Genomic DNA, 14,173 nt, shown 5'->3' with positions numbered 1-14,173 from the left:
GAAGAAAAATGCTTTGTTGCTTATACTTATATGGTGATTATCAATTATATTTGCAAACAAATTTCTCTTCCATACTTTCTTATCCCTTAAATAGCTTGTATGCTGCATTTCCAAATGTACAAGGTACAAGTTTTAACTTGTGTACTCCACCCTTTAATTACCTTACAGTTAAGATTGTTCAGTGTTATATCAGCCATAAAGTCCATGAATAGTATTTTACCATGCAAGCTGAGAAAGAAAGCAATGAAGTTTGATATTGCACTTTGACAAAGTAGGTTTTGAAATTGTAGTCACAAACAGATAGTAGAAACAAATATGAGAAAACAGAAAAGACATTTAACCATCATTAAGCTTTTCTATGCGTGCTCTTTCACAATTCTTGTATACATTTAAATATTTGCTTTTATTAATTATACTCTGAAGCAGCTATTTCCATAAAATAACTGAAAGATTTTGTGTGCTTTGATATTTTTTTCTTTGTAACGTTATATACTTTGTCTTTCTAAACGTGCAATGAAAGTCAGTGTGTGAGGGTAATTTTACATTAAACTTCCAGGATTTACTAAATGTTCTTTATTCAAAATTTGTGAATTTATGTGATTTTAGTATTTTGGTACATTGCATAATTTGATTACTTGGTTCAAATTGACAGTGTTATTCAATTCTGCCTGAATAGGGAAAATTGTGTAGCTGGATGATGTTCAGGCCAGACAGCTATGCCTTTGTTTTTGTATTTTGGGAAAATGCCATCTGTTCAAAATTCTTTGCTGGTTCCTTCTGAAGTGCTGTAGTTGAGTTCAAAGAAATTAAAAGGGAAAATTAATCTTGAACAATTACAGTTGTAGAGTCTTTTGTGACAATTGTGAATTGAATAGTGTCATGTCCTTGGTTTAATTTGGATAATTATTTGTAGAAGTGGATAGCAATAGATGAAGAAATAATATTCAGTTCCTTTGAGATGATGTCCAGAGAGCTGAAACTTGGCTTCAAAGCAGAGTCTATTCTATTGCAAGGCTGTAAACATTGGCATCCTTTAACTCACAGCTCATTCATCCGCAAAATGCCAAAGATTACATTTCCGGTCATTTTAATTGCAATGTTTGGAAGTTTTGTGCAGTTTAGACCAGCTTTCCACATTTGGGAATTAATATTCTAGTGAGGAACTAAACCAGTCAGATGAATCAGCGCTCGAGGAAGCAGACGATGACATTCCGATGTCAGCTTCAGCAGGCTGTGTTTCGTGTTTCTGCTAGTTCTTTTTGCTGCAGTTCGATGAGAGCACTTCTTGCTGTCAGGAACTGCTTCTCATTGCTGGACATGCTGTAACAGATACAGGAATCCTACTTCAGATAAACATTGATGATTAAGGGTTGAGGTAGTTAGAACAGGATTACAGCATTTGCTTCATTCCGACCCAATTCTTTGTACTGCACCTCGGCGTAGAAAGAACAGTAAGGACAGCCTTGTTTATTTGAATTCTTTTAACCATGAATAGGAAGCAAAAAACAGTCACAATTGATGAACCTTTTGCCTCATTTTAACATTCCAGTTGGGGGAAATCAAAGTTTAATCAGTAATTACAAAGCAGATGATTTATTAGGCAGACGGTTTCTGTTCACAATGTCAGTCTTCTGGAGAGTAAAACAGAAGGCCAAAGACGAGGACATCAAAGGATCCTGTGATTCGATTTATGAGATGCTTTACATGGTGAGAATCTGATTATTGTTTATCTAGGTATGATTTAATTACCCTGCTATACATATGTTTGATATGTCTGTTTTTAGAGAATTTCTATTTTGAATGGTTCGTATTCCTGGCTGTAACATTCAGATTGCAGTAACTTGGTTTACATTAACATTTCAAATTTTCCTTTGAATGTGTAGTTTTAACATGAAATTAAAACATCCTAAAATGCTTTGTACTTTTTAATATTTGATTGTAGCGATTATGTTTCGAAAACACATGGGTTATTTAAAGAACAGGCTCATGTTAATCTATTTCTGTACAGAAAGGTGATCCTTGAAATTATCATTGTTTCCTTCAAGGAAGTTGATTATGGAGCAATAATGAATTCATTATTGTTACAATTTGGTTTGCATAGAATCGTTCAATAATCTGCATATAGGGTATACAATTGATTTTGATATATGTCATGTGCAATATGTAAAATTAACTGAAGTAACCCCATTTTAATATTTGGCATAATTTTACAGTACTTTATATGAGAAGAGATGACAAGACAATGCAGTCTAGAGAGTGTTAGGATGTGATTTGTATTTGTGATTCTCCTGCTGAATGCAAGGATATGAAAGCAAGGGAAAAAGTACAATTCTCACAGCTGTGTTGGCCACCTTGTATCATTGAACTATGACCGTAATAATTAATGTACTAAATTAGTAATGCAGAAGGCAAGTGCTGTAAAACAAGATGTGGACACAAAGTGTTAAAATCCTTAAAAATGATCACAGAGACCCTGAACTGCAGTAAAACTAATTGCTTTACTAATGACCTTTAAGGTAGGCTATCTGGCTACTTTTAGATGGTGTAGCCTATTTGCCATCACTGTTCCACAGCAGAATGATTGACCCATGATGGTTATGTCAAGTGGCTTACCAGGCAATTGATTCAGGTCACCAGCAGCATTTGTCGTCCAAGGCCATATATCTATAAAAATTGTGAAGACTAAACCTGAATAGGCTGCACACATATTCTATCAGAAAATTGTTGAATGATGTGGGAAATACTAGTAACATATTAAACTCTGTCTTTGATTTTCTGCACTATGCTAAAGTGCTGCAAGAGAGCAATGTTGCTAGGTTACAATACCCGAAGGTGACAATGAATCAATGCAACTTTAGAAAGATCATTTATAATAAAAAAGAGGCCAGTTAACAAAATGTGAAACCCACTTCACCTGATTTATTTTGACAGATTTATTTATGTTAACTTTAGAAGGAAGATGTGGAAGTAAGATTTTATTTTTAAATTGGGTTTTTGCTTTTTGTATTTTCTTTTTTACTTTTTTATTCATTTATGTCAGCTCCCATCATCCTTTGCTCTCTCTGCATCGTACGTTAATGAACACTGGTTGTCAAAGATAGGATCTTTGCTGGTTGTTGCTTATGTAACAGTGAAGGAGAACTTTGCATGCAGTGATATTTTTAGATTAAAATATTAAGTGAATTATGGTGTTAGTGATGCTGGAGTAAAATTTTAATTTACCCTAAGCATTATGCCAGTGTGTTGCACCTTCCGTATTGAGGTTTTCGTTGAAAGTAAAATGTGCATAGTGAGTGATAGAAGGTAATGATTTTATGTGTCAGTGTTAATGGACACAGTGCAATCCTTTACACTTCCTATTATAATTGCTGCTGGCATTAACCAAAAGTAACATTCGTAAGTGCAATGATTATGCATTTCTGTGCTTTTGTTTGTCAGGCTGCAATTCAATTATTTTTTTTCCCCCCCTAGTTTTCTGAGTCCTGGCTTTCAGTGGAAAATACGTTGTTAGCACCTGATTTAAACTGGTGTTTTTGCACGTGAGGAAAATGGTGACATTTTCACCTTGGAAAAAAGGTTCTAATTGATACATGATCTTTTTGCAATATTTTCCACCTCAAGAGTCAAGGGTGTTTCAATGTCAGATGTGCTGAAATGGAGCAATTAAATTATTTCCTGCAGCAACATAACAGGTCTATAAACACAGAAGTCAATAGAGAACATAATAAACAAATCAAAAAAGAAGTTCAATAAATAATAAAGCCCTTTAAAGTAAGTCAACCTGTTCAGCTCTGTGCAGGAGGTGCTGGATTTCTTGACCTCAGGAAGTTGTATCAAATATATCAGCATATTGTTCCTCTTGGCAATCTTAATAGTTTGTGTCTCTGACAACCTTCACTGAATGAGCCCATTCAGCCTGCGTCACATTATAATGGATCAAAGTATCTTTCTACACCATAATTCATTTCACAGCTGATTTAAAAAAAAAACCCTCTAGCTTTCACTTACTTGTAATTTGAATCTTTACATTTTAATATAAGTTTAATATTTAGTCAACTCTTTAGCAACTCTGTCATGCCATCTAAAATGCCATCCTTCCCAGTTTCCCAAGTCAATCTGTCTAAAGCTACCCATCCTTCCAGTCGGCACAATTACTACATCCACTGCTTTTTTTTGGCAAGAATCCACTCAAGACAAACCTCAGTCATCGAATCTTGTTTAACCAAATCCGAATTTCCCCCAGAGCAGTTTTGTTACATCGAAGGACCAAACTAACATTGCTATTTACTTTGTATTACAAGAGGTTTTCACATTTCCCAATTTTTACTAAATGCAGGATTGTCTCCATTTCTTTCTTCTCCAACAATTGCAACAAACCCCATTCTCAGAACAAAAACGGAAAACGCCACAAATACTCAGCATGTTGTACTGCATTTGTGGAAAGAGAAACCGAGGAAAACATTTAAGGTCAGAAATCCTTCATCAGAACTGAAAAGAAAACAAAATAAGTTTATAAAGGTGCAGGAAGGATGGAGGAAGGGGATGTCGTTGGAGTGAAACTATAGTGACCATGGGGATGAGATATAAACAGGGTTATCTGGTCATTGAGAGAACGGGCAAAGCACAAAGTGCTGGAGGAACTCAGCAGGTCCGCAGCATTTATGGAGGGAATGGAGAGATGACGTTTTGGGCCAGGAACTTCTTCAGACTGTTCATTTTCTCCACAAATGCTGGTTGAACTGCTCAGTTCCTCCAGCATTTGTCTTTTGCTCCCTCTCTTCCCTGTGCTCCAACTGGATGTGCACCCATTTTCGCCTTTCCACTTCCCCTATACTCTTCACCTGTATTTCTTCCTCTGGCTTTACATTTCATGCCTCTTCTATCCATATCTCTCACTTTTGTCTTTTAATCTCGAGCCTTTGTCCAACCATCTGGCAATCAAAACCGCCCTCACCTGTGTCTACCTCTCATTTCCCAGGCTTTGTCCCACCTCTCTTGCAGCTCTCTGCCCCAAATACAATGCCTGATGAAGGGCCCTGACCCGAATCATCACCTGTCTATTTTCTCCAGCGATGTTGCCCAAACTGTTGAGTTATTCCAGCACTTTGTATCTTTTTTTTTTGTAAACCAGCATCTGCACTTCCGTGTGCCTAAAGGTGTTGGAACATTCCGAGATGTCCTGTCTACATTGTAAATGTTTAATCCAACTGAACCTTTTATCTTCAAAAAATCGAAATACATGATATATTTGTAGTCATTGAAATTGTATTGAATCATCTTTAATTTAAGGAGGATAACAACTTGATGTACTTTCAGTTCGGGAGATGCTACCAAGAAGGTCTCCAAGAGAATGTCTCTTTCCCTTGGCAAATAAAGACTTATTTATCAATCAACTTTAGCCTCCGATTGACTGAATTCAAAGTCACAACAGTACCTAGTCACCTAGCCAATAATCATGATCTTGCTAGTGCCCAGATAATTTGGTTTATTTCACATTGCTGCAAATTACATTTGAATGACTGTTGTGCTGCAGCAAGTAAGAATTTCATTGTGCATTCCGGGACATATGACAATAAAACACTCTTGACACTTAACTTGACTCTTTAATCCGTTGAACATCCAATTTAAAGTATTTATTTATTGTTCTAATGCATAGGTCCGGTGAGGTATAGGTACAATGAAAATCTGGCTTGCAACAGCATGGCAGGCATACAGAGATAGACAACACTCAAACATGTAAATTAAACATAAATTATTAAAGAAGCGAAAAGAAAAAGACTGCAAAATTAGAAAGGCATTAGTGTAAAAACAACAGCAAGCAAACAAGTCCATTGTAGTGCAAGAGGTGGTCCATAGTTTTCGATTGCTGAGGTAGGATTAAGGTTGTGCAGGTCGGATCAAGAAACCTGATGGTTGTATGAAAGTAGCAGTTCCCGAATCTGGCAGTGTGAGACTTCAGATTTCTGTACCTCCTGCTCGATGGTAGCAATGCAAAAAAGAGGTGAGGCTTCTGGGTGATAGATGCTGGCGCCTTGAGGCAGCACCTCATGGAAATGCTTTTGATGGTGAGGAGGGCCATTCCCATGATGGACAAGGCTGATTCCACCCTTCTCTGCTGCCCCTTACATTGGAAATGCCATATCAGGCCATGATACAACCAGTCATGATAGTTTCTGTGGTGCATTTGAGGACGTTTGTTAGAGTATTTGCAGACATGCAGAATCTCATTAAACTTCTGAGAAAGTAGAGGCACCAGCGAAGCTTCTGCATTGTTATATTAATGTGCTGCACCCAGAATTAGTCATTCGTGATGTTAACGCCCAGCAATTTGAGAAATCCTGAGTCTCTAAGTCCTAACACTAATAGAACCAGCCGTTTTTTAAGCTATGAAACGTATTTTTTTTATGACCGTGGCATCGTGCTCAGAATATTTTACAGGTTCGCCACCGATTTTCCGGCAACTGGTGGTCCAGCACCCTTTTTAATCTGGACAGAATTACAAGAGAGCATTTGAAATTCACCCCTCCCCAAAATGTGACACATAGTCCGGGTAAAGCAGCCAAACTTCACCTCATCGGGACTTCCGCATTGAATGACGGGTCGAATATGCCCCCTGCGGCTGGAGCTCTGGAAGTCCGGCCCGGTCAGAACCGGCAACTCTGTTCACATAGTCGGCATCCATGGCCGATCGGCAGGTCAAATTTGCCCCTGCGGCCAGGTCTCTGGAACACTGGCCTGGCTGGAGTGGGCAGATCTATTCCCATAGCTGTCTTTCGAGGCTGACTTTGCTGGCTGTATCTTGGCGCCTAGGTGGACCATTCTGGTACCATTAGACTACTCTCGGATGCTGTAACCTCTGTTGGTCTGGCAAAATGGATAATTCATAAAGGCTCTGGGACCAAGGGTGCCAGAAAATTGGTGGTGGACCTGTGCATTGTCCAATTGTGTTCTTAATAAAACAATGGGATAAATAAATTAAAACCATACCATCCTCTTTCCAATCATCAGCAGTATGATGGGAAGGAATCATTAATCATTCTTTCACATGGCTAGTACTCAGAAATATCCTGCTTAGTGAAACTGAAATTAAATTCATGTTTCACCATGATTGCTTGGCTGATGGTTTTTATCACTATTTTGAATCAAATAAGTTGCAAGTACATTGCTGAAAGTGTAAGTAGCTGCCCTTACATCAAGGCAGCAGTTGACTAAACATGGTTCCAGATCTCCCCAGATAAATGAGTTCAATTTTAAATAAAACCCTCCCCAGAAGCTGCAGTGTGGTTAACATTTATATAGTTTGAGAGCCCAGGTCCTTTGACCCATCATGTTTATATTGTACATGATGCCAAATTAAATTAATTATTTCTGCCTGCACATAATCTATGTCCCTCCAATGCCTGCATATTAATGAGCCTATCTAAAAGTCTCTTTCAACACACTATCGAATCTCCTTCCACCTCAACCTTACAGGCATCTGACATTCTCTGTGTAAAACAAAACTACCCCCCATGCACCCCTCCTTTCCCCCTCTCACCTTCAAACTATGCCCAGTATTTGATGTTTCCATCCTGGGAAATAGATGACGACTGCCTACCCTGACCATACCTCTCATAATTTTTGTAAACTTCTACCAGGTGTCCAATGCTCCAGGGAAAACAATCCAAGGTCATACAGCCTTTCCGTAAAGCTAATATCCTCTAATCAAGCCAGTATCCAGGCTAACCGCTCCTGCAAAGCCTCAGTATCTCCTGCAAAGTCTCTATGATGGGCCACATAATGCGGCCTAACCAGCTATCTATCTATCTATCTATCTATCTATCTATCTATCTATCTATCTATCTATCTATCTATCTATTATTATAAATAATAATAGATAGATAGATAGATCCGGCTGCCTTTCTTCCTTTTGATTCGCTGCTCCTTCCTATCAGCTTCCAACACACTTCAAAACAAAGTTGCAAGACAGGAACACTCTGAACTTTTCACCTCAATGGGATATCACAGCAAGTGCTTCAACAGGAGGGGGAGGGCCAATGGTATTGCAATTGGAACTGCTGCAGCAGGCAGAGGAGGTGAAATTGGATTTTTTTTTAATGCACTGCTGAGGGAGGCAGGGGAGTGCTGGAATCTTACATTTGGGAACGGGTTCAGTTCCGTTGGAGGAGACGGGTGCATGGTGGAATATTGGGTTGGGGGAGCAGACCCAACGGGTCTGCACTTGGTCTAGTATATTGCTAAAACTCTCATCTTGTTTGTTCCTATGTCTGTCTGTCTGCTCCTGATATTACACCAAAACAGTACACGATAGCGCTACAATTTTTGGACCACCTTACTCACCATTGTCCTGTAGTGTGTTGTATCAAGTTTTGGTCAGATTGACGGTATATTTTACAGGTTATTCACATTTTAAACTTAAAAATTTTAACTTTTCACTGTAAAAAATCCAATTCCACTGGGAGTCCTGTCATTTGTAACAATGTAGCGGGCAGGGGCAGCATTTGGAATTGGATTTTTTAAAGTGAAAAATCAATTTTTTTTAAGTTTAAAAAAAGGGAGGGTGAAGAGGAGGGGGAGGGTGTGCTAGGGGATGAGGGGAAATGAGCCGCACCTGTGCAGTTGGGGGGCTATGGGTGAATGGTGCAATATTGCATTGGTGGAACGGGTTGCGTTGGGGGAATGGGTAAGTGGTGGAATATTACGTTGGGGGAACTGACCCAATGGTCCCAATAGGTCTAGTAGTTTTATAAAGCTGCAACATAACTTACTGTCTCTTTTACTCAATGCCCATGCATATTATTCATCTTGTTTACCACTCTAGTTGTATTGGTACTTTCAGGGAGCTATACAATTGGACCCCAAGTTCCCTCTGTGCATCGGTGTTGTTAAGAGTCCTGCCATTAACTGTATACTTTTCACTTGTATTTGATATCCTGAAGTGCAACATCTCACACTTGCCCAGATTAAACTCCATCTGACATTTTTCCACCCAAACCGGTTCTGATCCAACTAGGAGACATCCTTGATCGCGGCTCAAGCGACCACGTTAGGTCGCGCTTTCCGCATGCAGGCGCTTGCTGGTGGGACCGGCCCTTTAGGTCGCGCTTGCCGCATGCAGGTCGCTTGCCCGTGGGGCAGGCCCTTTACTCATCTAAAAGCAGCTGTGCACTGCTGATCAATAGAGCCAGATGTAGTGCCACTGTTCTGGTTGCTGCTGCGTTTTGCCATGAGAGGCAAGCCATCTCCCTTGGGATCAGAGATTGTGGTACATTTTAACTACACACGTCACCTTCATAAATGAGGCTCTCAATAGTGAAGTGATCAAAGTCAAGAACAAGGACAATTTCAAAGCTCTAGCCAATATATGACAAGGAAAATTCACATTACATCTGGCCAAGAGATAAACATCTCTGGAAAAATAGTTATATTTTTGGGAAGGCCTCCATCATCAGCTGCATGTGGTTTATCATGGGACTGCTGTGTAACAAAGCACCATCTTTCTATGGCAATCAGAAAATGAAATATTAATCCTGCTTGTGATGATAAAAAATATATTACCACTAACATGAACCAGTAACTTACTTTGCATTATGAGGCAATTTAGATTACTTTTTCATGTTCATTATCTACTCAGTAGTCAGAAAGCGGAAGCTAACCTATCTTCCGAAGTTTGTGTGGTGTTAGATTAGAGCAGGAAGATTCATTCAAGGAATAATGAAATTGCAAATTGGAGGTAGTGATGTACACTTGTGCATAATATATTGCCATCATGATGATAAAGGCCACAGGTCTGTGAGACGCTGGTTGTGAATTCTTGACGGGTAATTGTATCTTCCTTGCAGAAGGTTGAAAATCTCTTGGACTTTAATCACATAGTTGTGTTGGACCTGCACCTATTCAAGAAACTAGTCAGAATTCCACTATTTATGACTTGTTCATAGTAGGAGGACTTTAAAAAAAATCAGGATTGACATCAAAAACTAGAGTAACTCAGCGGGACAGGCAGCATCTCTGGAGAGAAGGAATGGGTGACATTTTTGATAGAGACCCTTCTTCGAAAATCAGGACTGACGCGCAGTGAATGATGTTAAACAAATACTAGACTATGCTCTCATGTTGAAGATGATTGTAGCCTGATACTTGTTTGGCATTACTGTTCACAGTCCTGAACTGAATGCAGTCCAGATTCTGCGCTCATGGACTGCTTCATCATTTGCAAAGCTTTGAATAGAACTGAATGATTTGCAGTCATCACCAACCACCCCCACAAACTGTAAAACTCTCCTGTGATATCAAAAGCTGTCACATTTATTTTATTGACTTAAACGATGAATGTGATATTTGAAAGTGTAAAATGGCAAGGTAGCATGTTTAGTACAATACAACTGATTCAGATTAAAAGAAAACAGAAGCATAATACAACCACTTGAAGGTATTTGAATAAGGCTTGTGAATATTGCAATTGTAACATAAAAGCAAGTATAATTATTTCTATGTCAGCTATTGAAAACTAATAATTTTGAAACTCATAAGTTATCACAGTATTATATTTCAGCAGTCATTTGCAAAAAATATACACAGATACAAATAACTGAATGCTGAAAGTTTAAATTCATTGTAAATGCTTATTTGGTGATGTAATGTAGTTGCTTGAAGTATAGTATTATCCAATAGTAGTACTTAAATACAAAGGCTCTGTACATGGGCATTAACCCTGGATTCTGCTGAAAGAAACCATTTTAGGAACAGGATTTCTATTCATTGCGCTTGCTTTAACATGCAGTCATGACGAAAATGGCCAAATAGCTGTAAGAATTTGAGGAGCTTTTTATTTAGGTTACATGAGCCACAAAGGAATGCATAGGACTTTAAGTATGCTAGCTTCGAAAGGACTCTCTCACTCAACTTTAACGTTATGGGGCAAATCGAAAAGTCGAAATATCGCAAGTTGAAGCATCGTAAATCGGGGAGTACCTGTACATGTGTACACATATTTTAATTGGTAACATGTAGGAAAGGGTAAGTGCATGTGCCTCTCTATCCCACTTCCCCCACCCTCAAGCACATGCTCTGAGAATAAATGTTTCAAATATAAGCTACGAATCATATTGAAATGATTTAGTTTATTACAAAGTTGACGTGTTTCTTATAATTCGAGTACGTGGACTTGCCCAAATTCTTGTTAAACAATGTAATTGTGCCCGATTCTACAGATTCCCCTGCCATCTACTCACGGCCCTTCTTGTGGAAAAGGTTGCCCCTCAGGTCCCCTTTAAATCTTTCGCCTGAATACTATAATCAATGTCCTCGAGTTTTAGAATCCCCCTACCCTGGGAAAAAGACTGTAACCATATTCTCCTCGTGATCTTAAATATATGTATAAGGTCACCCTTCAACCTCCTGTGTTCTGTGGAGAAAAGCCCTAACCTATCCAGCCACTCCTTATAACTCAAGCCCTCCAGTCCTGGCAAAATCCTTGAGAATCTTACCTGTACCCTTTCCTGCAGGTACATTTACCCTCCCATCTCATTCCCTCCTCAACTCCTTGGTCCAGTCTTCCATCTCCAGTACCATTCAATGCAATCGTGGGAGATACTGCACCTACATTTTTACCTCTTCCCATCATTCACGTCAGAAACAGCTCTATGAATAAAGCATCAATTCTTTTGCATTTTTTTTTACTCAAGCACATTGCTTTTTGTTGCTGACAAAGTGGTTTCCTCCACAATGCCGCAACTGAACACAGATTGAATGATCACTTTGCAGAACATCTCTGTTCAGTTCGCAAGAGTGACCCTGACCCACTTAATTTTCCCATTCCACTCTAATGCTGACGTCTCTCAACAAACTCCTACATTGCTGCAAAAATATATTTTGTCAGCTCAAGAAATAACACATCATCTATATGGGCATGTTGTAGTCCTTGGAACTTTCAAATGAATTCAACAATCTCAAGACCCATCCTTTTTATTCCCTTCAGCCACAAATCTGCCTATGCATTTCTGTTTTACTTTGTTTATTTTTTTATCTTCTGTTTCTCACTGCTGGTTTTTATAGTAGCTGTTGCCTGAACATTGGAACATGGGATGTTACAGCTCAGGAACAGACCCTTCAGCCCACCATGTCTGTGCTGAACATAATGCCAAGTTAAACAAATTCCTTCTGCCTGCATGTGATTCATATCCCTGCATTCCCTTCATATCCACATGACCGTCTAAAAACTGCTTAGAGGCCACTATTACACCTGCTTCCACCACAACCCCTGGCAGTGTGTTCCAGGTACTCACCACACTTCACTTGGCAAAAACGTGTCCCGTACATCTCTGTTAAACTACCCTGCTCTAATCTTAAAGCTATGCCCTCCAGACTTTGTATTGTATCGTATTGTATTCAATTTATTGTCATTGTCTCAGTTAGATACAACAAAATGAATTTACCTTACAAGCAGTATCATAAAACTAAATAAATAATAATAAATAATAAAACATATTAAAAATAAAATAGAATCTAAAAAAAAGCACAAAAACAGAAGTCCACGACACAACATAACATAAATGGCACCAAGGTGAGGAGGGCACCATAGTCCAGCCAGCCTCCCCTCCGATCTTCCCAGTTGTTCCCCGTGGTCGGGGCCTTCCGAGCACCCGCAGTCGCCGCCCCGGGTGACCCGATGCCCAGACCCTCACGCCGGGCCGATGGAACGCCGACGCCGAACCCCGACGGTGAACATCCTCCTCAGCGGCCCGGGACCTCCCGATCAGCCGCCTCCCACCGTGGTCCGCAGCTCCCGAGTCCGCAGGCCGAGCCGGGCAGAGTCGCAGGACCCCGCGTTGTTGGTCAGCGCCGCCCGAATTGGGAGCCCGCAAACCGCAGCTCCATGATGTCGGTGCCGCAGGCTCCAGATGGCGATCCCCGGTAAGGCATCGCCAGCCCCGCGATGTATCAGCGCTGTCCCACCGCTGCTGGAGCTCTGGTCGATCCCGGCAAGAAAGGCCGCGTCAATCTAGTAGGTAGGCCGCTGGGGGGGGCGAGGACGCGACTCGAATAATAGTCGCGTCTTCTCCAGGAAGCGACTGAAGGACGGTATCCCCCTTACCGTGCCCTCTTCCCCCACATTAAAACATTAAAAAAAACATCAAAAACACACATCAACATAACAAAAAAAACAAAACGATAAAGGCTGTAGGTGGAGGCAGCTGGCACCAGCGCCACCGGAAGTACAACAACGCGGGGTCCTGCGACTTTGATGTTTCCACTCAAGGACACAGATTTTGACACTTCACCTTTTCTATGCCTCTCATAATTCTCTAAACTTCTTTCAGGTCTCCCCTCAATCTCCGATGTTCCAGAGAAAACAATCCAAGTTTGTCCAACCTCTCCTTGTAGCTAATGTCCTCGAATCCAGGCAGCATTTTGGTAAACCTCTTCTGGCCTCTCTCCAAAGCCTCCACATTCCTTTTGTAACAGGGTGACCACAACTACACACGATGCCCCAAAAGCAGCCTAACCAATGTTTTATAAAGCTGCAACGTGATTTTGCGTCTCTTACACTCAATGCCACGACCGATGAAGGCAAGCATACCATATGCCTTTGTTACTACTATATTTGCTGGTGTTGCCACTTTGGATTTTCTATGGATTTGGACTGTACAACTTTCATTCATGTTCCCCCTGTTCTCTTTACACGTTTCCCCTGCCCTGTAACTTAAACACACTTCTTTTCTCAGCTCTCCGGTTCAGATGAAGAGCCTTGACCTGCAATTTCAACTTTTTTTTCCCCTTGGATGCCACTTGATCTGCTGGGTGCTTTCATCATCTTCTTGTTTTGTCTGTACTTTTTGTTTCAGATCTATGAGTGCCAGTCTCACCCAGCTCCAGATATCACCCAGCTCCAGTGCTAACTTAAATCATCTGCCTTTGAAATGTTCATTTTTGTTTTATTACATTTCCACTTGGTCGTTTTAACAGATCCTGCAGATGCAGATGTATCCACTAGTGGGAGAGTCTATGACGAGGTCATGGCCTCAGAATTAAAAGACTCTCTTTTAGAAAGGAGATGAGTTGGAATTTCTTTAGTCGGAGGGTGGAATTTCTTTAGTCTTTGTCACAGAAGACTGGAGACATAGAAACATAGAAACATAGAAATTAGTGCAGGAGTAGGCCATTCGGCCCT

The 14,173-nt window shown here is 40.2% G+C and overlaps 1 protein-coding gene across 4 annotated transcripts in view; it reads left to right on the top strand.

Moving 5' to 3' along the window:
• Window positions 1-14,173, top strand: part of tiam1a (TIAM Rac1 associated GEF 1a) — a 236,524-nt gene that overhangs the window by 171,797 nt on the left and 50,554 nt on the right. The window contains exon 1 of one of the 4 annotated variants that reach the window (XM_055644489.1): window positions 918-1,707. The exons of the other annotated variants lie outside the window; for them this stretch is intronic. Within the exon in view, the coding sequence (XP_055500464.1) occupies window positions 1,519-1,707 (189 nt within the window). The 5' untranslated portion in view covers window positions 918-1,518. Of the gene's footprint in view, window positions 1-917; window positions 1,708-14,173 lie in introns of those variants that run through there. 4 annotated transcript variants of the gene reach the window in all.

This window comes from Leucoraja erinacea, chromosome 13, assembly GCF_028641065.1.
Source record: "Leucoraja erinacea ecotype New England chromosome 13, Leri_hhj_1, whole genome shotgun sequence".
NCBI lineage: Eukaryota > Metazoa > Chordata > Chondrichthyes > Rajiformes > Rajidae > Leucoraja > Leucoraja erinaceus.
This window is presented reverse-complemented; position numbering and strand designations above follow the sequence as displayed.